Raw genomic sequence first — 26,785 nt, 5'->3', positions numbered from 1 at the left:
GACCTGAGCCAAAGGCAGACACTTGACCAAATGAGCCACCCAGGCGCCCCTCTTTTACTAATGTTATGATCTCTATTAAGTTTGTAGCAATTACCCTCTCTTTCCTTCCCAATTTTGGTAATTTTTTTTTCTTTGTCAGCTTTAATAGAGATTTATCCATTAATTAGTCTTTCAAAGACCTACCTTTTGGTTTCATTGATTTTTGAGTATGGTTCCTCTGTTTTCAATTTTATTGGTTTTTGCTCATCGCCTTGTTACTTCCTTTGTTCTGCTTGTTCTAGCTTTGTCTTGCCCTTTGTTTGGTTTCTTTTTTTTTTTTTTTTAATTTTCATTTATTTATGATAGTCACAGAGAGAGAGAGAGAGAGGCAGAGACACAGGCAGAGGGAGAAGCAGGCTCCGTGCACCGGGAGCCTGATGTGGGATTCGATCCCGGGTCTCCAGGATCGCGCCCTGGGCCAAAGGCAGGCGCCAAACCGCTGCGCCACCCAGGGATCCCCTTTGTTTGGTTTCTTAAGCTGGAAAGTGAGATTGCTTATTTGAGATCTTTTGTTTTGTTTTGTTTTGTTTTTTAAAATGAACATTTAATGCTATAAGTTTCCATCTGAGTACTACTTAAGCTGCATCCACAAATTTAAGTATGTTGTAGTTTCATTTTTGTTTAGTTCAAAATTTTTTCAAATTTCCTTTAAGAGGAAATTAAATTGAATTAAATTAAATTTCCTCTGTGATTCACATGTTATTTAAAAGTGTGTTTTTAATTTCAAAATGTCTGGGGATTTTCCAGATGGCTTTCTGTTACTGATTTGTTTAATTCCATTAAATTTAGGGAACACACTTTATATAATTTGTTTTTTAATTCAAGATTTGTCTGATGGCCAGTACCTGAGCTATCTTAGTAAATGTTCTGTGTGCACCTGATAGGGAGGTTTATTCTCTCTTTTAATCAGTATGTTTAGACCATTTATATTTAATGTAATGTTTTAATGCATTTGGAGTTAAGCCTGCCATTTATGATTAGTTTTGCTTGCCCTCTCTGCGTTTTATTCCTGGTTCCCCGTTTCTACCTATTTACAGATTATTTGAACATTTTTTAGTGTCCCATTTTGATATATCTCAGGGTTTTTTAAATTCATTGTATCTCTTTGAATACTTTTTTAAAGTAACTTCTCTAGGGATTACAATACATACACTTCACTTCTCACAGTGCACTTGTACCTGCTATTTTACCTCTTGAAATGTCAAGATCTTCCCGTGACAAGCTTCCCCACCCACCTTCCTCCAGGGTAGTAGCGGTCATGGGTCATTTCCTCCACAAACACTGAGAGCGCTTCTGCCCTGAAATGTTAGAATTTTTGCTTTGCGCTGTCACACATATTTTAAAGAGCATAAAAGGGAAAAAACGGTTCAGAATTTTGACCTAGACATTTAGAATTCCTGTTGCTTTCTCTTCATTCCTGAAATTCCAAGATTCCCCCCTGCTGTCCATTCCTGGGGCATTTCTTTCAGAGTAAGTGTGCTGGTGCCAGGTTCCTGGGGTTCCCTCCATGTAACCCCTGTCTTGCTCTCAGTCTTGCTAATTCTGGGTCGGGGGCTCTGTCAATCAACATTGCCTCTCTACCTCTGGCCTCCACACTTCTGATGAGCCATCTGCAGTTATTCAGATAACCTGTCCTCGGTGTGAGAGAGCGTCAGAAACTCAGATCGCAGATAGTGGTGTTTGTAAGTTAAAATCAAGGGACAAGAGAGCATCAGTGTCTGGGGACAGGGGACCTATACACTGGCATGCTCTCTCCAGCCAGTTGCAGTGGTAGATACTTTTTCTGAGTGGATGATGACACGCAAAGTCCGCATTGGGCATCTGTAGAGTCTTGCTTGGATTTTACCATCTCTGGCATCCTGGGGTGGCACTTCTTGGCCATGTGTTTCCCAGCAGGTTAGTATTTTCTTGGTTCTTCAGATGCTGCTTAATTCTGGATGTTTTCTGCAGGTCCTGTGGGGAATGTTAATCCCAGTCAGTTGGTTTCAGCAGGTGGTCCACACAGGTGGATCAAGTGGGCAGTCCCCATGCCCTCTGAGAGCTGTGCTTCCACACTTGCTCAGCTTTGTGTGGTGCTTTGTGTGGGTGCCAGGCATGCCCTGAGGTCCTCTCTCCGGATCCCCCTCATTTCCTGGTTCTCTGAATCCCCTGGCCAGAAACCCAGGGCTCTGCTTTCCCTCCTCTGCTGTGCACTCCTCACAACTGCATCAGTGTGAAGGCCAGTGCCATGGGGTGCGGCTACGGGATTCATTGCCAAGGACCCAGACGACAAGAGGATAAGAGTAGGAAAAGTTTTCCTCCCATCTCCTTCTTGGGCTAGCACACAGAGGACTTCTCTCCCTCTGTCTGCAACCAGTGCTCACTGCATCCAGCCCAGGCTTCCATGCCTCTCGCCCCCCATGGGTGGCAGAGGCACTGGGATCCGAAGAAACAGCAGCAACCAACTTTGGTAAACTCAGACTGCGGACTGTAAAGCTCACCCACTTTGAAGCAGGGAGCCCCAACAGTCCAGTTCAGGAAGCTCCCAAAAAAGAAATCTGCAGGCCTGGGAGCTTTCACTCGTAAACTTCGCCAAGCAGAGAACAATTAACACCAATTCTGTACAATCTCTTCAAGAAAAGTGAAGACGGAGCACTTTTTAACTTCTTTTATGAAGCAGTTATGACCCTAATTTGAAAACCAGTGACAAGACAGAAAACAAGACCTATAGGAACTTATTTTTGTATTTATTCTTTTTTAAAGAAAAGATTTTATTTATTCATGAGAGACACAGAGAGAGGCAGAGACACAGGCAGAGGGAGAAGCAGGCTCCATGTAGGAGCCTGACATGGGACTGGATACCCGGTCTCCAGGACCACACCCTGGGCTGAAGGCGGGGCTAAACCGCTGAGCCACCCGGGCTGTATTTATTCCAGGACTCAAATGTCAGTTGATGTCACCCACCGCATCAGTGTGATCCAACCAATGGATGAAATTCAACACTCAGGAAAACTGAGCATAGTAAATAGAGAGGGGCTGCATCAACCTGACAGTGTCCACAAGCACTCCCCCACCAAACACCAGATCCAGTGGCCACAGGCCCTGCTTCCCCAGCACCAGAAATAAGGCAGAGGTGGTCTGGCCCCCTGAGTGGACGTGGCCAGAAGCCCCAGTCTGGGCAACCAGGGAAGAGTAGGCACAGGGACAGGGAGGGAGGGGGCAGCAGAGTCCCCTGCAGGTGACTGCTGTGTATAAAATCCCCACACGCAAAAACAAACATGAAAACTGGTGAATGAGTTCAGCATGGATTTTCTGTGGTCCCGTTGATCTTGTGTCCTGCAGCCTTGCTGAACACACTTTATGCGATATGAGATGTATATGTGTGTAATAAGCACGTATGTTGTATGTTACATACAAGCAGCAGATGCATGACACTGAAATCAGAAATAGAATGCCATTTCTATCACTCTGAGCAAATGAAATTCCCAAGTGTGAGTCCAGCAAACTGTAAAGGATCCTTAACGCTGAGCACTACAGAGCATTGAGGCAAGAAGTCAGAGGAGCTCCAACCAGAGGGGGAGATGCACCGCACTCTGGATGAGAAGACACCCCCTGCCCCAGGCTGGCGCGGGGACTTCTGCACTGAGGGTACTGGGGTTGGTGCCACTGGCACTCTGGTGCCGTCCTCAGCCCCCTGCAGCCTCTCTGGACACTCCCTCCAGCCTGAGCACCTTCATCTTTCCTGGAACTGGAACTCGCAAGTGTTTCTAGCAGCGTCACACATAGTCACCAAAAACCATTAACAGCCCCAATGTCCTTTAACGGGTGAGTGGAGAACAAGTGGTATGTCTGCTGGTGGAACTCTGTTCCGCGTCAGAGTGACCACCTGTTGACCAGCTGGGTGTGTGGAGGGGCCTCAGGGATTTGGGGCTGGGGAAGGAACCACTCCATGGGCTCTGCACTGCAGGCTTCCTGAAGTGGGACACCCCAGAGGGCAAGAAACAGGCGAGGTTGCAGGTGTCGCAGATGTGGCAGATAGTTGTTGGGTGACAGAGCTGTCCTGAATATTGGATATGGCGGCCTTGCAGATCTGTACACCAAAAAATGTCAGTTTTACTGCACAATTTTTTAAAATGTTAGATAAAAATGGTACCTCGTTTTAATGCGCATTCCTTTGCTCACTAACAAGGAAGAATGTCTTATCTGCTCCTTCCACAGTGGTCTCCCCAAATCCATGCTGCTTGATTGTCTTCTTACTCAATTTGTGTAGAAGCTTCTAGTTTCTTATTTGATTATTTTATATTGAAAGTTTTAACTGTTTTTGGAATCTCTTCTATTAATTCCATTGCTTTTAAGCTTAGAAAGTCCTTTTGTGATTTGATAAATAATTCTGTTTTCTTCTGGAAATTTTTTTTGCTTATTTTTCACATTTAAAGATCTACTTGGAACTTATCTTGGTGTATCGAGTGAGGGTCAGGGTCTAAATCAACCTCCTCCCAAATCACTGAGCAGTTGCCCAACTCCCATTTATCACATAATCACTCCTTGCTCCACAGGTTTATGACATGCCTCTGTCATTGTGAGGTTCTGATACATAACAGGATCTATATTTGTGTTTTTTGTTTATTTCATTTACCTCTACTGTATTTTTTTTTAATAATTGTAACTTTAAGGTATGTTTTAGTATCTGATGTAGAGCAAAATGTCACTTTTTTTAAAAGGTCCAAGGTGCCTCCTACCACTGGCTGTCTCCTGCCTGCCTTGTGCTCAACTTGTTCCCTGCTTCCCGGAGGTATACTGTGACCAGCCACCACACTGCAGCCCCTTTTCAACCCTGCTTTCTGGTTTTCCATAGTGTCTACTACCTCTGGAGACCACCCTGCCCTTCTTGTATATATTTTTATCTGTGCCCTCTATGGAAACAACTCTCTTAGACCTGGGGCTTTTATGTTGTCCACACCATGTGTCCTAAGCCTAGAATGATACCAGGCACAGTTCATTTTTCACACATATTTGTTAACTGAGTAAATAACTCACCAGCCTTTCTGAAGTCCCTGTCCCTGAGGCCACTGACTGTGAGAGCTCACATCCTACTGCTGCTGTTGTGGTACAGGAAGGTTGTACTCAGGCTGCTGTGGTGGTCACCTGTACATCTAAGCACCTGCAGCCACTGTGATCAGTCCCCTGTACCCCCAAGCACATGTGGCTGCTGTGGCCAGTCCCCTGCATCCCCAGGTACCTGTGGCGGCTGTGGCTAGTCCCCTGTACCCCCAAGCACCTGCAGCTACTCTGGCCAGTCCCCTGTACCCCCAGGTACCTGTGGCAGCTGTGACCAGTTCCCTGCACTCCCAAGCACTTGTGGTTGCTGTGGCCAGTCCCTTACACCTCCAGGCTCCCGTGGCTGGACCCAGGAAAGGGCGAGCACTTCATTCTGGGTTCTGACAGTGGGAAGGTGCTCTATGAGGCACCTGTTGTCAGGGAGAACCCTGCCCCTGCTGTGCCTAGCAGAGTTGAGATGGACTGGACTATAGTCCTGGCTGCTTCTCCACCTGCTGCTTCTCCCCCTGACAGTGAGGTGCTTGCCGCCCCAGAGCACTCCTTCCCTCTTAGGAATGTGCATTTGTGCCTCTGGCATGCTCCTCACCCCACACCCCACCTTCCAGGGAGCCTGGCCCTGAGGGCAGCCTGTATCCTCACCCTCTTGTGTCCCCAGAGAGCTAACTCGATGCCCCCTACCTGCCCTCTGCCTCCCCTAGCCTTTCCTCCTGCAGATAGACCCTTGTGTCTCTGGGTGGCTCCAGCTGCTGAGCCAGTGCTCGATCCTCTTCCCTTGTCAGCCTGGCCGCATACATTAGCAGGTTTTAATAGACTGCCACATCTCAAAAGCAGGGAGAGAAAGAAAGATTTAAAGTCTTGTCTTGCCCAAAGCAGACAGATTGACTTGAAAATGACTCCGTCAATAAAAGATGAGCTCTGAGAGGCTCTTCCCTCTTCCGAGAGGAAGCTCGCCTTCCAGGGACTTGGCTTCTGTGAGCCCACTGTTGGAAATTAGGCACACAATGTGCAGAATGGAGTGGGAGCGAGCCTGCTGCGGCTGCTGGCATCTTGCTGCCTTCACCCGCAGGCCGTCCCACCTGGTGGCCTAGGCTGCTACTGCCCCTTGAGCCCAGCAGGCCACCTACTGGGACGCATGTGGCAAGAAGTTGCCGGAAACTTTTGTTCAGCAATGGTGTTCTCTGGTTTGCATCTCGGGGGGGTTGTGATGTGATGTAGCTGTTGTGTATTTTTCTTCTCTGGATGGTTTCTGCCTCTGGCAGGTGTGTGTGAGTACATGTATGTGCATGCATGAGTGTGTGCATGTGCGAGCATGTGTGTGTGCACATATGCCTGTGTGCACATGCGAGTATGTGAGTACATGCCTCAGGCAGTTTGTTTCTAACTGATCCCTGGTTCCCTGCCCATTAAAGGGAGATAGGGTGATGCTTCTTGGGTATTCACAAAGCTTAAGATAAGCCAGTGAACGTGGAGGGCAAGAAGTCTCCAGAGGGTGCACATTTCACAGACCTCAGCATGCAGGCCAGCTGGTCCTTCTGGAGCCCAGGACCCTGCCTTTATGGGGTGTGTGCTTGAGTTGGAAGAAATGTACCCTAAACAATCAAACAAGTGAAATAAAGTCAGAGGATTGTGAGTTTAAGCAGGGATACTGGGACACTGGGATCCTGGGGGGGGGGGCCCATGCTGGTGGCCTGGCTGGAAGGCTTAAGCAACTGAGGCAGACTTTGCACCCAAGGTGGCACCTCACAGCAGTGCTGGTGCTGCCTGGTGGCCTTTGGGGGACCCATCCCACCCTAAAGTGTTGGCATGAACATCTGGCTTCTCCACACCCTGGCTGAGTGACAGTGAACAAGGCACTGACCTTCTCTGGGTCTGACCCCACATCTGTCAGCTGCCCAGACAAGGGGCCGGCCATGGCCTTCCACCAAGGCTCAGCTGGTCCTCCATTCCCAAAAGAGGCAGCAGGGTGGGGAGCCAGGCTCCTGGTGAGGGGGGTGGGCATCCTCTGGGGCTTCGACTGCTCTCTGTTCTCAGTGGTGGGGGAGGGAGCCTTCCCGGGAATATGATATCACATGAGCTCCCGCCTGTCACCCCGGGACTCTCCCACCCCATAATCTGGTGGGCTGTAATTGCTGGTGTCTTTTCAGATCATTTTTGTGCAAGGTGACAAGCTGCTTGTGAAGTGAGCCGTTAATCACACAGAGATGCCCCTGTTTGAAAGCTGGCACCAAGCTTACCCAGGGCGGGCGTCTGCCAGGCAGCCGGCAGTAGGCACACACACTGCTCATCTGCATATAATTCCAGGGCGAATGTCTTCTCTCTTGTGTAAAACGTGCAATTTCCGGCCCAGCAGGGGAACATGGGCTCATAATGGAGAGACCTTGTCCCAGGGGCCCTCCGGCTACAAGGCAGCTTAAGCAAACCATTCATTCCTTAGGAAGGCTAAAGGCTGCGTGTAGTGGGTGGAAGGGGCCCATCCACTGGTCGCTGGAGCCCACAGCTGGGAACAGTGCTGTCTGCCTTGTCCTTCTGTGGAAAGACCTCCCTGAGTGCTGTGCAGGGAGTCAGAGTGGGCACCTGGAGCCCCCTGGCTGGCATCTCCACACTGCCTGCATGCCCCTCATGCCTGCCAGGCTCCCAGGCCCCTCTCCTGCAATTTGGATTTGGGATGGGAAGGCAGCCTTGAGAAGGAGCCTGTTGGGATGCTATACCGCGTCAGAGTGGCGGCCCTGTTCTGCACACATCCCCAAGGCTTGGCACCCACAGAAGGCCTGCCTGGGACAGCGGTCCAGCCAGCAGACGTGTTTCCTCCCTATTCCATATGGTCAGCCAGGACCCAGACCCAGACCCACGGTCACAGCCCTGTAGTGTTGGCTCCCACAGTCACTAATAAAATCGCATCAATATCTGATGCTTAATTATTGAAATATTTTAAAATGTAAAACAAATAGTTAGAAGTCACAAGACATGAATAATTTAGCCCCGGAAGTGTGGCCCAGCTTTGGGCCGGAGCTGAGCCTGCACCGCCCTGTGCACCTGCTGGGGAGGCCTGGGGGCACTTCCCACAGGGACACCTCAGGTCTAGCCAGGTTCCTCAGCCCCCAAGCTGGTCTTGTGTGGTGAGGAGCATGGATAGGGCACCTGCAGCACCACCCTCAGGCCGCTAACATCTCAACATGCATGGGTGCAGGGCACTTGTCCATCTGAGGTCAGGCGTGGGCTCAGCACCAGGGCCCTTGGCGTCACCCTGGTGTCCCCTCCCTGGTCTTTGTTCAGCTGCAGGGACCTACCCAGAACATGTTTGCTTGCATCCTATGTGCCCTTCAGATATGTAAAGACATATGTTACACCCTAGTTTTTCCAAACCCTGTGCGTCCACATCAAATAGCTGTTCCTGTGTGGCCTCCCGGTGCCATCCCACAGCTTGATTCCCACCTGTGGGACCGCTGTCCCCACCATGTGTTTGTCTCTGGACACCGAGTAGGCATCTCCCTCAGCTCTGCCACCAGCTTCTTGAATCCATGGAAGCAGAAACCAAACTCAGTAGCTTGACCCCCAGACCCAGAGCCTGTTCATAGCAGAGGATGACACTGCCCTTGCCTCTCACCCATCCTCACATCCACAGCCAAGACTGGAGCCGGATATGCCTCCCAGACCTTGGGAGGACTCAAAACCTGGGAGCCAGGTGGCCTGGCTCTGGAATGTCTGGCCTCGCTGCTGGTGTCTTATGGGGGCCAAAGGGGCTGCTACACACTGTTTTCCCTGCCCCTCATGCTCCACAGGGCCTTGCCCAGGCCCCTGGCCATTTAAGTTGGCCAGGGGCAGCCAGCAGGGAGCATCATCCCAGAGACAGACCAGTCCCGGTCAGTGGGGGCCAGCACTGCACAGTGGTCCTACCCCTTTTCTGGGCTTCATCCTCCCCACCTGGGAGCCAGGGCCGCCATTCGGCCTCCACAGGGACATGCTGAGAGAGTAGGCTGTGGATCCGAGGTCAGTGAGCTTTGGGAGGTGGGTGATTGGCAGCCCTGCCTTTGCTGTCCACTGCCATGCACCTGTGTGATGCCCAAGGGCGTGCCAGCTGCCATCTCTGCCCCATAGACCCCTCCAGGCTGTAGAGGTGTGGTGCCGGGGACACCCAGGGATGAGGGCACTGGGTCCAAGGTCCAGGGCACATGTACCAGCCTCATGGCCTGGAGCAGAGCTGGAAGCCAGCTGTCCAGCCTCTCAGAAAAGTGGAGGACACACTACACTGCCCCTGGGCCTCACCCTACCACCTCCTTCCACTCAGGCTGGTCTTGGCCTCCCCCGCTACCTTTCCCACAGTGCCCTTGGAGCAGCCCTGGCATGCACCAGCATTAGAAACAGCTGCCTGATGCAGCCTGGGCTCCGAGGGCTGCTGTTTCTAATGGGGAGATATTAATGCTGTTTGTTGTTGGTTAAGCCTGAAATTCTTAGCATTGGCTAAGTGTTTTTTATTCACTTTTCAGCAAGAAAAATGGCTCTGTCCTGAGTCCCTGAAGGAAAATTTCTAAAGCCACTTCCAGCTCCTAAACAAAATACTACTGCAGGAGCAGGGCTGCGTACCTTTGACGGCTCAGCCAACAGCGACCTGAGCCCAGGTGCCTGGCTCCCCTGCCCTGTGCACCCTCCTCTCCTCTGCCTTCCCCCAGGCCTCTGTCCAAGGGAGGGAGGGTCACAGGGCCATTCGCAGGGCAGGGGATTATTGAGTGCTCATCTTCTCCCTGCAGTGCTCCACGTGCAGTCCTGCTATGCCTGCCCAGCCTGGAGACAGTCCTTCCCTCCGGGATCTCCTCCGGGGAAGGGGGGGGGGTCTCCTCAGTTATTTCCCTTCCCCCTTCTATTCAAATTGAAGAGCTGTCAAATTGCTGAGCTGGATTCCAGGCTCCCAGAAACTCTGCTGTTATCTCTTCTCTGCTATCCCCCATCTTGGGTTGTTTGGAACCTGGCCCCACTGGGGAGCCCCTTCTTGACTTTAGCTTTCTCTTCGAACACTTCCCTGTGCATCTGTGATGGCATCGCCTCCAGGGGTTGCCCACTGTTGCTGCTGCTCTGGACGCCTCCTCCCCTCCAGGCTGTTGTGCTGAGCCAGCCTCTCAGGAGCTTCTTGTGGGTGTGCAGTAGGCAGGGGGCCACAGGGCATCCCCCCTGGGGCTGGTGTGCTGGACACAGGGGAGCTTGAGCCCAGGGCGGGGAAGAAAGGCTGCTTCAGACCCCACTATGTCCACCAGCACACTGTGACTTATTCCTGCTGAGCCCTGCTAAGGGTGCACAGGCACACTCCTAAGGCATGTGGAGTAGGATCTTCTTTCCCTGCTTCCGCCTCCCTGTGCAGGTGCATGTGCACCACAGGCATGGGTGCTAGTTAACACCCCACCCCTTAGCTTCTCAGGAAGTTGGGTGCTGATGTGGGCCAGGGGGCCCTCCAGCCCTTCCCCTGGGTGTGAGCCTGGCCACGGGCCTTGATCTGGCCGCCTCTGGGCGTCTGCCATCCCCCTGTTGCTACCTCAGCCCCATTGCTGCAGGGCGCAGGGCAGTGAAGCCCTGGGGCATCCAGCACGGGCATTGTGGGGCCGGGTGCCAGCATTTGCTGCAGCAGTGCTGAGGCCCAGTCACCCCTTGAGGGGCCAGGAAAAAGACATGCGCCTCTGGACGGTCCCTCAGCCCCAGTTCCAGCTGGTCTCCCCATGCCCCCAGGTCTGCCGAGCCGTGTCCCTCTCTGCATCTGCTTCTCGTCTTCTGAGACTGTGCCTACCCCTCTGGTTTGCTGCTGCCTCCCCTCCATCCCACAGTTGTGGCAGCAGGGAGCTCAGGTGAACATGTTCGTACAAGGGCAGGCGCATGTGTTCCATCCACTGCGTCCGCAGGGAAGCCCCGTACATGGGATTACTTTTGTTCACACTGACTTTCTAGGTGTTATGATTTAGGATTTATGGAGGAATGGCATTTCCTGTGCTCTAGGCTTCTTGAGGTGCACTAGGGACGCCATGCGACAAAAAGACTTAGTCCTCACCTATGCTGAGCTTAAGAGTCTGCTGGTGTGATAACTGTGACACAAAGGAGCTTTTTAAAATGCTCTGTCGTGTTACAGTGGATGCTGTCGTGTACACTGAAGACATGGCAGGAGACTAGATCTACTCCAGAGCTGTGGTTTTGAAGCTGAGATGTGTGGAAGTCAGCTAGGAAACAGGAGGAGCTGCCCCAGGGGTGTGCAAAGGCCCTGAGGTGAGGAGGAGAGTAGTGCTTTGGGGCATGAAATAAAGCCAGTCAGGTGCAACTGGAAAGACTGGGGCTGGCCACTAGGCAAAGGCCCAATAGCCACAGGAGAGGGTTTCATGGGTTTTTTTTTTAGATGTTCCTTACTATTTTAGAGAGAGAGCATGCATGAGGTGGGGGGAGAGGCAGAAAGAGGGAAAATCTTGAGTAGACTCTGTGGATAGCATGGAGCCCAACGCAGGCTCAAGACTGCAACCCTGAGATCATGACCTGAGCCCAAATCAAGAGTTGGACACTTAACCCACTGAGCCACCCAAGCGCCTCAAAGAGGGTTTTAATTCTCACCACGGAGCTTCAGAGCTCAGAATTCTGTCCAGAGGACTTGGGCCATCTCACACAGGACTGGAATCCAAGGAACAGAGGGCCTGACTGGGCCACCATGGCCAGGCTGAGCTTGCTAATAACCAAGGTGAAAGGCCTGGGACCCTAGCAACCTCACATCAAAGTTCCCGCTTTGCCCCATGTGGGGCTCCACCCTTCCCCCACCAGCTGCTTCTGCTGTGAAGGGGCTGACTTCCCACTGGAGTGGCCAGGATGCTGACCAGCAGACAGCACCTGTTCTGCTGTGAGAATCCTCTGAGATGCGGGTCAGGGAAGCACATTAACAGGGAGCCGTTGCCTTGAAAGGTGCTGGGGTGGAGGTGTGTCTGTCCCACAGAATAGTCTCAAGGCTGGGCTGGCCAGCTTGGATTGGGCAACAGTGCAGGGTCAGACCCAGCCACCTCGCTGGCACACTCAGGCCCCGGCACATGAGGGACGTTTGCTTCAAGCAAAGGGCTATGCACCAGTTGTCTGCGAGGTCTGGGGGCCCAGCCTCCATCCCGAGCCTGGGTCAGCAGTCCCGTGGGGCACAGCCCTGCCCACCCAGTGCCCTGCACTCTACCCAGCAAACTGATAAGAAGGGAATTGAAGCACAGGATTGCATGCACTTTTAGTAGAGACCCAGTCAGGTTCTGCTGGCCATGCGGCCGCAAGCTGAGACCCTGGAGAGGCTTTCTGTAGGGAGAGTCCAGCCTTCCACCTGTCTGCTTCTCACCTGCTCTCCCCATCCCTCTAGGATCAAACCCCTGAATTTCAGACTGAACTGGCTCTCCAGAGCTCTGTGCCCACTCCTTTATCCTGACGTCTCTGCTCTCAGGGGTAACACGCACTCTTCTTCAAGCCTTTATATAAGGGAGAGATGGAAAGTGTTTTATTTTTGATCTGTACCCACAGGCTTTCTCGGCTGCCTTCTGTGACTCTGGGAGGAGCCTGGTATTGGGTATAGATTAGGAGGGGATGGAGGTCAGAGCCATCCAGTGGCCCCTGTGGACATGGCTAGAGGCCACCAACGGGCCTGACTGGGGCTGCACACCATGTAAGAGAGCAGGTGGCCTGGCCCCTTGACCTTGGCATCCATCCCTGGCCCCCAGCATCCCTGCCCACCCTCCACGTCTGGGCTCTGGGTGACCATGTTCTGTCTTGGGTGCCCACTTGTTCATCGGCCTTCCTTGTCCCTCACCAAGGACTCCTACAAAGCTTTGCAAGGGGCTGCCGAGGAGAGGAGGAGCAAGGGCGGCCCAGAGAGGAAAGACAGTGGTGGGAGGGCATATTCCCCTGGTGTGTGCAGCTGGAGGACAGGGTTGAGGGCACTGGGGAACAGGAGAAGGCTGCGGTTGAATCAGGGCTGGATGTATCCTCCACCAGAGTGTGGGCCTGAGGTGGAGGAGGCTGGGCACGAGGTCTTCATCCCAAGTGTCTGGTGATGCCTGGGATGCTGGCACACAGCAAGTGAGGTCTGGGGTGAGCAGTCTGGGATCTCTCCCCAGACCCAATGAGGCCACTTGTCTGCTCTGCTGGTCCTGCCCACGTGTGGTCCCCACCAGCAGGCCCGGCCTTGGGGGCAACTGATGGGGTACCTGCAGGTACATGCAGGATTGTAGTCACCAAAGACCCAAGGGGGTCTCTGGCCCTTGGTCAGTGGGGCCCAAGGGAGCATCTTGTGAGCGCCACATGCACAGGCCACCCAACCCTGCCCAGAGGAAGCTTCAGCTCACTCTGAGAAGAGGCTGCATCAGAGCAGTGGCATTTCCAAGGCAAAAGGCACATCTTTTATTTATTTAATCCAAACCATCATGTGAATTATTCATTCACGTTTATATAAGCAATTGAATGGTGGAATAAGGGGGAGGTCAGAGCACCGACTTTGTGATGCCCTGAATCACAACCAGGACTCATGCTGTCCCTCCTGAACACGCTGTGTTAAGGTGACTTCACCTGAAAGCTGTAGCCTCTTGCCCTACTTCACCAGACAGCCTGAGGTCAGAGCTCTCTTGATACCCATGATGGGCCATGTGGCCTTGAAGAAGCTGCCCCCACCCAAGATCCCCTGCTCCTGCCCACTGAAGGGTGATGTAAGACTTGCCTTGTGGTGCTGCTCAGACTATACTATGCTGGGTAAGGTATATGTGGCACCTGGTGTGGGGTCCTGGCACCAAGCTCACAGCAGGTACATAGAACTTTCCCCTTCTGGAGGATGGCAGGTGTCTGGGCTCACTTCCTCATTACCTGAGCCCCGTCTACTTGTCAGAGTCTACGGACTGTGGAAAGGGCAGCATTTTGATATCTGTGGGCAAAGGGGCTGTTACCTTCTCCAAGGTCGAGCTGCATTATTACCAAAATTTAATTTTTCCCAGTGGACATCTGAGATCCATTAAAGGCAGTGCAGTCTCTGACAGGGGTGAAATATCACCTCAGATCCTTGGTCAGTGAATTTTGCCTCCTGGAACGGGTTTTCCTCCTGCTGGCGGATCCATCCTCAGTGGGCTGGCTGAGAGACACAGGGAGGAGCATAGGGTCAGAGCCGCCAATTACCCCTTTGATTTCATAGTCTGATGACTCGATTCATCAAGGGCTCTGTGCCTGTGTTCTGATGGAGAGGCTCTCTGCTCCAGAATAACAACGTCCGCCAGGGCCCAGCCAGGACCATCAGACTGTGTGATGGATAAGGGGCAGGTGAGGGCAGGGCAGGTGGCCAGGAGGATGGACGTGCTGGCAGAGAGGCCAGAAGGAGCTCTGCTCTGGCACCAAGCGCGAGAACGCGGCCGGCCCCAGGCTGCCCGCAGAGATGCAGGCAGTGCAGACAAGACCTAGGATCCGTATTCAGATGCCTATGAGGGGCTGTGGGGCTGTCCTCCCTGTGCCAGCTGCCCTCAGCCACATAGTCAGTCCCATAGCCCTTGTATGCACAGAACCTGCGCCCTCTGTGTAGCCCTGTGGCAGCTGTGGAGTGTGTTGATGCGCAGCTAGTAGAGCCCCCACCATTGGTGATATGGCCTTGAACCCACACAGCACTTCGCTGTGGCCCCACAGGATCCAGCTTGATCCTTGTGACGCCTCTGGATGCTGCTATGTGCCTGAGACCCCCAGGAGCTGGAGGGTGATGGGCTCAAGGCCGTAGGTCAGAAAGGGCAGAGCTGGCGGAAGGTCTCCAGTGGGTTTCCCTGGAAGGCAGGCTCCCTGTCCCCTTCACCTCCTCCAGGAAGTCACCCTGACTGCATCTGCTCATCTTAAGCTAGCCGACATGACCCTGCCTGCTCTAAGCCCTGCTAGGAACCTGGTGGTTGCTGGCCTGGGCCTGTCCTGGTTACCAGCCCAGGATGTGCCACAGGGCCTGCACTTCAGCCTGAGGACGAGGAGCTCCTGCCCCTGTCGCGGTGGGCAGGGCTCCAAGCTGGGCCAACCCGCTCTGAGGCCTGGGGTTTTCTCACCATGCCCTCGGCCACCGGGGATCCTGTGCTGCCCAGGCCATCCGCAGGCCCTGGAGGGCTCCCCATCATCAGCTCCAGATGGGACCACCAAGAAGCTCCTGGCTTCAGAAGCTGCACTTGTGCTTGAGCAGAGCCAGCCTCGCTAATTAATGGGGGGATGACCGAGGTTTAATTACTAGGAAGTCACCTTGGGTAAAGGATCTGTGGTAATTGCTGTGAAGCCTCCCAATGGCTTTGCACTTGGCACAGCGGGTTTCTCCTATACAGCCATAAACCGAGATGGTAGTGATGGGCAGGCCAGGGGGGCCTCTGCCCTGAACGGTCCTGCCAGAGCAGTACCCAGAGGCCTATCTTTAACTAGGGGCCTTGTCTCTGGGTGGCGGGGAACCCCCGGGGAACAGGATCAGCAATCTCTACAGCATTTCCTCTCCAGGCCTTTGGCCCACTTGGTGCTGCTGGCCCATGCGGGTGGGCATCCAACCACCAGCGAGAACCTGGCTGCAGCTTGGGCAGTTGGTTGGTGCATGCAGACCTGATCCCCGTACCCCCTGCCCAGACCTGGGCCAGCTTCCATGTTGCCCCTTGTTGTCCTTCAGAAAAGGACCAGGCCGAGGATCAAATCCAAGACTCAGGGCTAGGAAGAGGTCTGGTTTGCCGGGTCCCTGCTCTCCGTGGAGTTACTGTTTTTATTAAATGAATCACTTCGTCCACAGACATGCAAGCTGTTCCTTGGCCTGTTCTCTTTTTTGCCCACGTGCATACATCAGGGCTTGCTGACACAGGGGCATGTCCATCCCGGGTAGGAACCTGTCTCCTCCTCAGCCTTCTGCCAGTGATTCTGACCCTGGGCCTTGCTGCCACCCCGAGTCCCATCCCTCTATGGGGCTCACTCTCTCCCTTCTCCCCCATCAGAGCTGAGGAAGCAGGTGGAGAGCGCCGAGCTTAAGAACCAGCGGCTCAAGGAGGTCTTTCAAACGAAGATCCAGGAGTTCCGGAAAGTCTGCTATGCACTCACGGGCTACCAGATCGACATCACCACAGAGAACCAGTACCGGCTGACGTCCATGTATGCGGAACACAAGGCCGACTGCCTCATCTTCAAGGTAGGACCTACTGAGACACACCGCACCACCCTTTGCTGAGACACACCGCACCTCCCTTCGCGCTGGTGGACGATGGTGTGGGTGCGGGAGCAGCCCCACCTCAGGTATGTGTGGCCCGCTGGGTGGCCCTCAGCCACCCCAGCTTTGCCCACAGCCTGGCGGCCTCTTGCAAGAAGCACTCAGCCTTGATCTGGCTGCCTCTGGGTGTCTGCCATCCCCCTGTTGCTACTTCAGCCCCATTGCTGCAGGGCACAGGGCAGTGAAGCCCTGGGGCATCCAGCAGCAGCCGTGCCCAGGGGACGGCTGAAGTAACGGGGTGAGGGTCTGTGTTGGGCCTGTGAGGCAGCCTCAGTGTGCCGTGCAGCAGAAAGACGGGAGAGGAGCGCTGCTCCTCTGTGAGGAGGGTAGTAAGGCTTGCCGGCGAGGCTGGGGCCGGGACCCCAGGCACACAGGAGTGCGGGAATCACGGCCAGGGTTGGCTTCAGACTCCCTCTGGAGATGCTGCCACTGCGTGGTGCCAGGCAGGATGGGGGCTTTCATGGAGGAGGCCCCCTGGAGTTGGAGGCAGCATGTGGCCTGTGGAGTTGTACCAGTGTCGAGGCCAGGGTGCCCTCCAGGTTTCAGGGCTAGGACGGTCACTGGAAATGAAGTACCTGCCTGTGAGGGGGTGGGTCCAGTGGGTCCCAGTGGCCAGGCTGGGGGTTGACTGTGTCTGCTGGGAGGCCTAGAGGAGACTGGCAGCCTGAGCCAGAATCTGCGTGAAGAGGGCTGGCCCCGCCACTGCCCCACTAGTCTGACCTCTCATGAAGACGGTGCCATGGCCCGGTGTGGCACTCCGCTGCTTCAGGAAGGGTGTGGTGGCACGGCTGCGGGTGGCCGGGGTGGGCAGACAGGCCACCACTTCTTGTTGCCATGGTGTGGAGTGGGGCAACCACCTGTTGCTGCCCACATGTGTAAAAACAAAGCAACCACTTTTCTTTTTCTATAAAAAGGCTTTAGCCCGTGTGGTCTGCATATGCATCAAATAGAATACAATAGGACACAAAATGTTTTCTGCCTCATTTCATTGTAAACTTCAGGCGAACCTGTGACCGCCTGGCCACTTGCTCATGGAACACTGGCCAAGCCTGGATGCGCCAGGCCGCAGGGAGCAAGGAGGCCTGCACTGGGCCCCCACCTCCCTCCCATCCTCCTTCCCTCCTGAGTTCAGAGTGGCACCTCAGCCTGGCATCTGCCCCCCAGTGTCTCCCAGCATTTCCTCCCAACTTCCAGCCTTCTTGGATCATGTGTGTCCATTTTTATATGTGTGTCTTGAAACTCTTTAAACCTCGTAGAAGTGAAACATTAAAACCTGTAAAGTCTCTACATAAACTGTCAGAAATGAACAAAAAAAAAAATGTCAGAAATGTACTTCTGCACTCCTGTGTGATTGCCTGGGCTTTGGGAGAACTCAGGATTGCTGGTCACTATTCCATACCTTGTAGAGATACCACATATTAAAAAAAAAAAAAAAAAAAAAACTTTAATTAACGAAGACATACAATTCCTACATACCGTGTTTACTCTGGACAGCCACCGCAGAGTGGAGACAGGCCGAAGGCACCATCAGACCCCCAGACCCTCTGCTGCCCCCCTCGCTCTCTCCGGTCCTCCCCAACTCTCTCCCTTCCCCCCCAACTCTCTGCCATCTCTTCACCAGAGCCTCTGCTGTCCCCTCCAACCTTCTGCTGTCCCCCGCACTGGGCCCTCTGCCATCCTCCCTCCCCAGACCCTCTGCCATCCCCCCCAACCCCCAGGGCTCTGTTCTTCCCCCTTACCTTCAGCTCTCCCCTATGCTCAATGTCCTCAGCTCACCCCAGCACCATTCCTGGATATTGGTACACCTTCCCGTCTGGAGAGTCCCCTGTGGGGTCCTGGACTGGTACCCTGCTTTGTCTCCCCACCCTTGCCCTGTGGTGTGTACCCCACACCCCAGCTTCTCCTTCAACTGCGTGTCTTGTGACCCTCTGCTTCCCAGCTATGGGCCTGGCTCTAGGCATGAGGGACAGATATGCTAGGAGCAACACAGCCACAAAGGATGATGGGAGGGCTAATGGCTCAGCCTTCCACTCCGTCCAGCAGGCACCCTGGCCCTTGCCGTCATGGCTGGGCCTCCACCCCCTGCCTAGGTGTGTGTGTCGGGCGGGGGGGGGGGGGGGATGGTTTGTGCGCAGTGTCAGGAGACAAATGTGCTTGCGGCCCCACCACCTTTTGGATGCGTGCCGCTGAATGGGGTAGGCTCTGTGGTCAGGTTGTCATAGGAAGCATGGAGGGACCTCCATGATTGTAAAATGCAAAGCATAGTGCTCACTTGTCCTCGGAGGCCGTGCAGAGAGCTGTCTAGAAAAGCAGAGGTACCGCATAGACAGGCAAGGCATCCCTCAGCCAGGGTGCTCAACTCGGAGCCTCACACTGCCCTTCCCCAGCTGGAGGCCACTCTGAGCTTTGGTCTTGTCATTTGAGTTGAGTGTCAGGCCTAAGGGAGCCCAGGATCCTGATGCCACCGGAGCACCTGACCCAGGGGCTCCAGCAGCATCCCTGAGGCCCCCAGATTTCAGGGTTTGTCAGAATTTCATTTTGGAGCAGTGAACCATTAGTAGACAGAAGCTGCTCATCAGGGCCCCCACAGGATCCCCATCTCTGCCTTTGCCTATGGGTTGCCTCACCCTGCACACTGGCACTTGGGCCCTGCCCCTGCTCGTCCACCTGCAGATTGTCACACCCCAGCAACAAGGCCCATATCTGCTCATAGACACCTCCTCCAGTAAGGCTTTCCATGTTCCTCACAAGCGGGACCCATTTTCAGTGAACATCTCTCAGGACACATGTTGTTTTCTGTTGCTTGGTTGTTATGTATGGGACTTTTATTCCTTTACATGAGTTTTTTTCAGGGACAGGAACTACCATATGTCTGGGTACCCAGACAGCCCACCTCCCTCAGGCCCCTGCCCAGGAGCCAGGAATCCCCAGGGACATGCACCCTGTCCCCAGCTTAGGAGTGTGCCTGTGCCCCCCTAGCAGGGCACGTGGGACAGGATCTTCTCTCCTGGTGCCTCCCATGGGTGCCTGCCAGTCGGGAGCCCACCCAGTGCCTTGCTGACCAGCAGGCATGGCTCTGGACAGATGGCTGCCTGCTTCCCTGTCCCTTGGTCCCAGTACACACGAACCAGCCAGCCTGCCTTGGAACCTAGCTTTGCCGAGGACACTGGTGGCTCTGTTGTCTGTAGTCTCATCACCCCCTTGGTGCCTGGTCCCCCGTGGGCATGAACAGGTGGGTGAGATTTTTGCCCTTCTTATCCTACCTCTTGAGAAAGGACTGGAAGCTGTGTGGGGTAGAGCAAAGAGATGGGGATCTGATGCCAGCTAGGGGCCACCCTTGCCACCCTCAGCTTGTGTCTCTTCCTTCAGGGCAAGGCTGTATGTCCCCAGCATCCCGGCATGGGCTCTGTTCCTGCCACCTCCACCCCACACCCAACACTGTACCCCTTTGTGGGTCTCCCTAAGGGGCTTCCCCTCAGGTCTGCAGGTGAAGCCTACCATGCCCTGCCAAGCTATGGTCCCCATCCCTCCAGGGGACACAAACCTGCCTCCTGGGCTCCCTGACACGGCAGTAAGGACCTGCCAGCCCCAGTCCCCCTGCCCTCACCCCCAGGGCCACCCCTCGGCTCCTTCACTCGCCCATGGAAGCCTCCCCCACCCGCTGCTTGCACACACTCAGGCACCTGCTTAGGGACTGTGCACATCTGCATGGGCCCTTCGTCAGAGCTCATAGGCAACCCAATGGGAGGGGTCTGGTGATGGGTCCATCCACAGGCACACCCCACCCTCCCAAGTTGCAGTCAGAACCTTCCATTGCCACTCCAACAGCATCAGCTGCCCTTCCTGGGCAGGGCCCTGAAGAGGTGGTTGGTGCTTGTGTGCTGCGGAGCCCCTTGCTGCCTCTGCGCCTCCACCCACAGAAAGTGCTGGGCTATGGGGAGCAGCTGGCCCTGAAGCATGGCAGTCTCTGCTGACTTTCTGGAGGTGTGCATGCATTCAGTTCACCTGCTCAGCCAGAGGCTTCCCAGACACAGCCAGCACCCAGCCTCTGAGCTGCTCCTGGGATAAGTCCTGCCAGGCCATCGGGAGCCCCAAAGCAGGCACGTCTGGAGCTGCCAGACCTATCAGGACATCTCTAACTAGGGACTGCTGGTGACTGCTGGTGAGTCACCTGTCCCCTTAGCCTGCTTATTGGTTAGTGACAGGAGGCACCGTCCCACCCTGTCTGCTCTCCATCTACCTGCTCAGGGCCTGGCATGTGCAGAGTGCTTGATGAGGACAGATGGGGAGAAAGTGCAAGAAGTGAAATAGAAAGCAGACCAACCCTCTGCAGATATTCTTCTGGGGACTCAGGCAGAGGCACCCCCTGGCCCAGCCCAGGCACCTGAGAGGGGACATGAGCTATCCTAGAGCCCTCCCACCCTTGGCTGGGTCACTGTACCTTGTAGGACTCAGTGGCGAACTTGGTCTGAATTCACCCTGGGGTCAGGAGAGCCAGTGAGTCAAGCCTTCATTGGGGCAGCAAGGGAGGCTCCCCTGCGGGCTAGCTGTCCTAAATAGGAGATGCCACAGGACAGAGACCTGCTTGAGAGATGGGATGACTGCCGGCCCCCACACCGCACTGGGGCCCTGCCACCTGGCGGCTGATGGCAGACTCACACAGTGGCAGTGAAATCAGGCTGAAGGGTATCATGGTGAACTGTACCCTCTTGGCCTTTTTGGTTTATTTTATTTTCCCAAAGATGATTTTTCAGGCAGGAAGGGGGCCGAAGGCAGAGTTAGAAATAGCTGAGCACTGTTCCAGTTGAGCGGGCTCTGCAGATGTGCGCCAGCATAATTGAGGGTTTGGGCTCGCCCCACGCTCTCTGCACAAGGAAAAGACATGGCGCCCAGCAGCCTGGCCGCGTGGGTGGGAGCTGTGTGCTCTGGGGGCCGCCACTCTGAAGAAGAGGACGGGAGGAACTCTGGCTGGGCCTGGCCCAGCAGGGACCTAACCACCCTCACGTCCCCCCACCCCCGCCCTTGGGGAGAACTGGGTCTCCCATGTGCTGGTGGCAGTGCAGGTGCGTGTGAGTTTCCAGGACTGCCCAGAGCCCTAGTTTCCTGGCTGTGGTTTATGAGTTCTCCTGCTCCCCCTCCTGAAAACCAGCGGGGCGAGGCCCCTGTTGTACAAAGGGGACGAGGATGGTAAGGATGGTGGCTATGTCTCTTGTCAGCGCCCCTTGGGACACAGCTGTGGACAGGGTTGCTGCAGGACGCCATGGGTATCCTCCTTACCCAGCCCTGGGAATCCCACTGGGGCCAGCTGGCAAGGCAGGACCAGCTTCTAGCATCACAGAGCGGCTCGGGTGCAGCGGAGCCATGCTTGGGTCTCACCTGTTGGACCTGGGTCTCGGTCTGTACAGGGGCACATGATAGCATCCACTGGTGGGGGCTGCTATGTGGAGCAGGGCAGAGGGGTGTGTATAAACTGAAAGCCTGTGAGCATACCCTGTGCAGTCACCTACCTGACTCTCACGTGTTCTCAGAAAGTTCTAGAGTTACTCCTCTTACTGTAGTGAGGGCTCCGGGGACCATCAGGTGCTCTCTGTTTCATGGTGCTCCTTGAGGGGGGTGAGCAGCACCTGTAAACCCCATAATTGCTTGTGTGGATTCAGGTGGCCCCGGGAGAAGTCTGACTCATGTGGGGCCACCACTCCCTTCTGGGCTCTGCCATTGGGGCTTACAGGCACGTTGGTGCCGAGCCCCTCCCCAAGCCTTGCCCCGGTGCTTTCCGAGGGTCACTTTGCCCCTGTCTGGCACTGACCAGCGCTCAGGGATGAGGCTCGCTCCTTCCCTTTCATGTGTCCAGATCAACCAGCCTTCACAGTCCTGCTCAGGCATGCCCTCCCTGAGAAGCAGGACCTGTCTGGGCTCCTCTAGGATGTGCCTCCCAGCCTGACCCTGATGAGCGTCTCTACTGACAGCCACACCACCCGCGCACCTGGAAAAGGAAGCAGGCTCAGAAGGGTCCCTGGAGCAGCAGAGACTGAGGTCAGGTGGCAGGGTGTGTGCAGGCCAGCAAGCCTGTCCATGATGGCCCAGGCTCACATTTTGCTGTAGGTCATCCTGGGAGGTACATCTGCTCCTACGGGGTGCATCTGTCCTGGGGGAACTGGCCATCAATCACCCCCCTTAGTATCTGGTGTGGGCCCAGAGCCAGCGGTGGGTGAGCATCTGCTAGATGGAGGTGACTCCTGGGGCTGCAGGGATGTTGTGGAAAGGTGCGGGGCTTGGGGTCAGAGGCACTGAGTGTGACTGTCACCGTGCCTCCCCGAGCTGTGTGGGACATTCATGTGCCTTTGCCTCTGTGAGCCCACCTCCCTCTGTGTGTACCCAATGACCAAGTCAGCCTCCTGTGTCATCACGACAGGGGACTTGGACTGTATGTATGGAGGAACCTGGCACTGTGGGCGGTGTGGTACCTGGTGCCTGGCCCCAAGATCTCATGCCACCACACACAGTCCCACGCAAGCATGTGCACACAAGGGCCAGTGCATCTCCCAGGGCCTCACAAGGGGTGCTCTCTCATGAGAAATCAGAGCATGGGAAAGCAGGGAGGGGCCGAGGGCTGAGGTGTGGTGGGTACCTGCAAGCAGCTCCCTTCCTTTCCCAGGGAAGAGTGGCCCAAGGGTATTTCAGAGGACTCTTGTACCATGTTCCTGACACATAGTCATGACACCTGGAGCTCTCTCCCTCGGTGAGCGTATGGGGCAGGACCCCTCCTGGTACTTCCCCTGGAACCTGCCTGCTGGGGACGTACTGGCCTGCATACAGGAGGGGCCTGGCCCAGTCAGCCTCCCCGCACCCCCCCACAGACCCAGGTCCTGCCCCTCGGGTCATCTTCCAGCAGATGCCGACTTGTTGGGCCCCGGGGATGAGCAGAACAGGGTCCTGCCCCAGCTCATCAGTTCTTCAGCGGAGAGAGGTTCAGGCCAAACTCACTGGGTCCCCCTGGCTTGCCCTGCACCCCTGGCTGCCGTCAGCCCCCACCCCTGCCCTTGTGGCCATTCTATCCCCATGCCCCTTGCATGGCGTGACCCCTGCAGACCTGGCAGCCGACTGGGGCTTGTTGACACAGGCCATGCCACCGACTGAAGGGAGCTTTCTGCTTTGCTGCCTATGCCTGCCACCTTGCCTGCTTATAGGGCAGCCTTGTAAATAAGTGGGGAGGGTCTGCCAACTGGCCATCACCCACAGAGCACAGGCTCCTTCCGCTGCCCTCATGTACACCTTCCTCATTGGGCCCTGTGGGCACCAGTCCCTGGGGACCCGTATCTGATGGGCACAGACATCACTGTGCACACTGTGGACACTGTCGCACAGAGGGCAGGGCTGCCCACCACAGAGGTGGTCTCACGTGGGAGCAGTTGCTGTGGGTCAGCAATGGTGGGACAGAGGTCAGAGGCCAGGTTGGAGAGAGCTAGAACTGCTTCCTCCAGAGGTGGGTGGTTGGGCCGAGCAAGAGAAAGGGTTTAAACAAGGCCAGGGTGAGGAGAGAAGCTTACGCCATGGGGTGATGTCCACTTGGCATCATCTTGCTGGCACAGGGTTGGCGGGCCTTCTGGTTGCCACAGCAACAGCTCTTGGCTGGAGGAGGAAGAAGAGGGGCTTCGGGAGCAGGAGCTGCCCCGTGCCCTGGGGACCGTTCTACTTATGAGGCGTGACCGAGAATATACCCCCTCACGGATCCTGGGATGCCAATGGTGTGGATTCCTGGGGGTTTTCTCGTCTGAGCATACCTGGCCTGCCTGGCACTCGCAGCTGTGGGTATGAGCTCCCAGGCCCATGAGAAGTGCCTTTCCTCTCCACTCAGCAGTCGGGACAGAGGGTGAGTGCTTGGGGGTAAACCAAGAGTAGAGGCCCTTAGATGGTGACTGAGGGCCAAGGGCCAGGTCCAGACATTGGACAGGTAGGCACACTGCCCGTGGCACCCTGAACAGGATCCCATCCTAGGACCCACTCCTTGGCAGGGGGCTTTGTGCACACACTGGGGCCTCGTGTTAGGAGAAACCGGGCTGGTTGGAAACTGGGCCCATGTCTCTCTGAGGCTGCATAGGAAGATCCCTCCTTGCCTCTGTCCTGCTATGAACCCCTACCCTGCCATGTGTTCCAAACCCTTATGGTGGGGCTGACAGTTTGATGGTGTTTCGGTGGTGGGAGGAGGGGGCCTGCCACCCCGTGTGGCTTCTGGCTAAGGCAAGCTGCTATTCACTCTGTTGTCTTCCTGTGCAGGGGTCTCTGATCCTGAGGCAGAGGTGCCCTGAAATAGGAGAGAGCTGGGTGAGGGATAGGCTTGCAGGCACCAGCGTCACCGGTGCTCTCACCTGAACACAAGAATGTCCTGCTCTGGCTGCTGTCCTGTCACCACCCATGCTCCACACCTGCCCTCCCACACCCACCCCTAACTCCCTGCCCTGCCAGCCTGCCCCTGCGGTGCCCCTTGACTTGACCAGGTCTTTCTCTGATGTGCGTTGGGATTGAAATAAGCTCCATTGTGAGTGATGTGACACGCAGGCAGGTGTGAGGGAGGACCCAAGGCACATCCCCTGAAGCAATGTGCGGGCCTCCCTGTGGGCTGGAGTGCTGGCAGAACCGTGGCACCCAAGCATGGGGTTCAGGCTTGAAAGCACAATGGCTGAAGTCTAGTGAAGTCTGAGATCCGCCCCTGCCAGGCAGATGGGCAGACGCTCCTGCCCTCCCAAGTAGCTGCTGCTAAGTCTGGATGGCCAAGGGATGCTGTGTCCCTTGGTTCCCTGGCTGCCCACGGAGATCGATGGAGGATCAGGCCAGCCAGCCCTGCCTCTTGGTGGCCAAGCCACTTAGTCCTGTCCCGTTGATAGTCTCCCCAAGGTTGACCTTGTAGAGCAGGTGATTGACCACAGTGCATGGCTGGCTGCTGGCGTACAGCACAGGTGCAGGTGGACTCTCCTCCAGCATGGCCTCCGGGCCTAACTATCCAGGAAGCACCCAGCCCGGTCCGAGAGTCAAGACCTCTACACCCTTCCTGCCACTGTGACTCCACGTCAACTTACAAAACGCTCAAGACTCTGGGGTGCTAGGACTTTGCCTGGTCTTACCCCTCATAGATGCATGAGGAGGCAGGGGTCCCGGGACGGGTAGTGACTTTCAAGTCAGATCCTAGAACTCAGAGTTGGAGTCCTTTCCTGAGCTGAGTAATAGGGAAAGAAAGGGGTTTGCTCTGTTTTCTCTGATTTTTAAAGCAGAGGAGAAAAAGGTCCTCATGGGCACTTGGACTTCGCTGGGTGTGTCTGGCCTTCTGTCTCTGCCTCCTGGTGGGGGAGCCTTGCCAGCTGAGGTGCCAGGCCCAGGAGCTGCCCTTTACGTTGCAAAGGCTGAGGTGTGGTGTGTGTGCGCCGGCCACCAGGCTGCCAGCCAGTGAGCTGCTGGCCACTCTGGGGTGGGGGCTTCTGCGGGCTGGGACAGAGCCCTGGCACTCAGAATGTGGCCACCCGGGAAGGAGTACCAGTAACCTAAGGCCACACCAGACTGCCCTGCATGGAGCCACAGTGGTCCCCCACCACTCCTCGGGCCACCAAGGTCACTGGGGGAACCTGTCCTCCCTCCTGGCCTCGCCCCTGCTCTGTGTGGACTGTGGTCTCCGGCTTAAGGCCTGGCTCAGGGAGGATGGAGGGCAAGCCAGGCATCTGTGTAGCCCTGCCAGGAAGTGGAGAACTAGCAGGGCTCCCACGTGGGAGGCCTGAGGGAGGGAGGGGAAGCTGCACTGTTTCTCCTTCACTTCCTCCCCTGACAGGCAGTTGAGACCACGCACAGGCTCCTGTCGGAAGAAGCCTACTCACAGAGCATTCCAATCTCCTGCTGTAACAATGAAGTCTAGATAGACACTTTAATTTGAATTTGCCTTTTTTCAAATGGGGATTTCAAATGGGGTTGGTTTGAATACATACTAACTTCAAAACCTCTCTCATTTCTTCAGCTGAGCAGACGCGGGAATCAGGGTGACCCACAGTGTCCATGCAATTGCGTGGAGGGCACTGTGGCCCCAGACCCTCTCTGCCCAGACACACCTGCCCCCTGGGGCCTGGGGGGAGAATCCAGACCTGTACTTATCTGGATGGCACCCAAGCCAGAGCCAGCTTTCTGGTGTTTGCTGGGTTCTCCTGGGGGTGGGGGCGGCTGGCTTGTTTGGGGGATCTGGAGGGAGGATCAGATGGGGGCAGGGATGCCAGGACACAGCCTTCAGCTCAGGATAAGGAAAGACTTCCCAACATCGGGAAGATAATTCACAAACATGAGTAAAGAGCTGGCTGGCTTAGCGTACAGTCAGTACTGCATTCTTGGTTACAAGAAAGCCTCATGACTTATTGGGACAACAACTTCTCCCCAAGGAAATGGGCCATCTCCTAGCAATCAGTAGGCTCTGACAGTGTGAGGCAGCACAGTGCACAGGGAAGAGATGGTCTCAAT

The 26,785-nt window shown here is 55.3% G+C and overlaps 1 protein-coding gene across 10 annotated transcripts in view; it reads left to right on the top strand.

Annotated features, from left to right (window-relative positions):
• Positions 1-26,785, top strand: part of MAD1L1 (mitotic arrest deficient 1 like 1) — a 346,832-nt gene that overhangs the window by 280,848 nt on the left and 39,199 nt on the right. For all 10 annotated transcript variants that reach the window (XM_077907541.1, XM_077907542.1, XM_077907543.1 and 7 more), the window contains one exon: positions 16,029-16,219. In XM_077907541.1, coding sequence (XP_077763667.1) covers positions 16,029-16,219 — 191 coding nt within the window. The remainder of the gene's footprint in view (positions 1-16,028; positions 16,220-26,785) is intronic.

Source organism: Canis aureus, chromosome 8 (assembly GCF_053574225.1).
Source record: "Canis aureus isolate CA01 chromosome 8, VMU_Caureus_v.1.0, whole genome shotgun sequence".
NCBI lineage: Eukaryota > Metazoa > Chordata > Mammalia > Carnivora > Canidae > Canis > Canis aureus.
The sequence above is the reverse complement of the archived record's forward strand: the minus strand, read 5'-3'. Positions and strand labels throughout refer to the sequence as shown.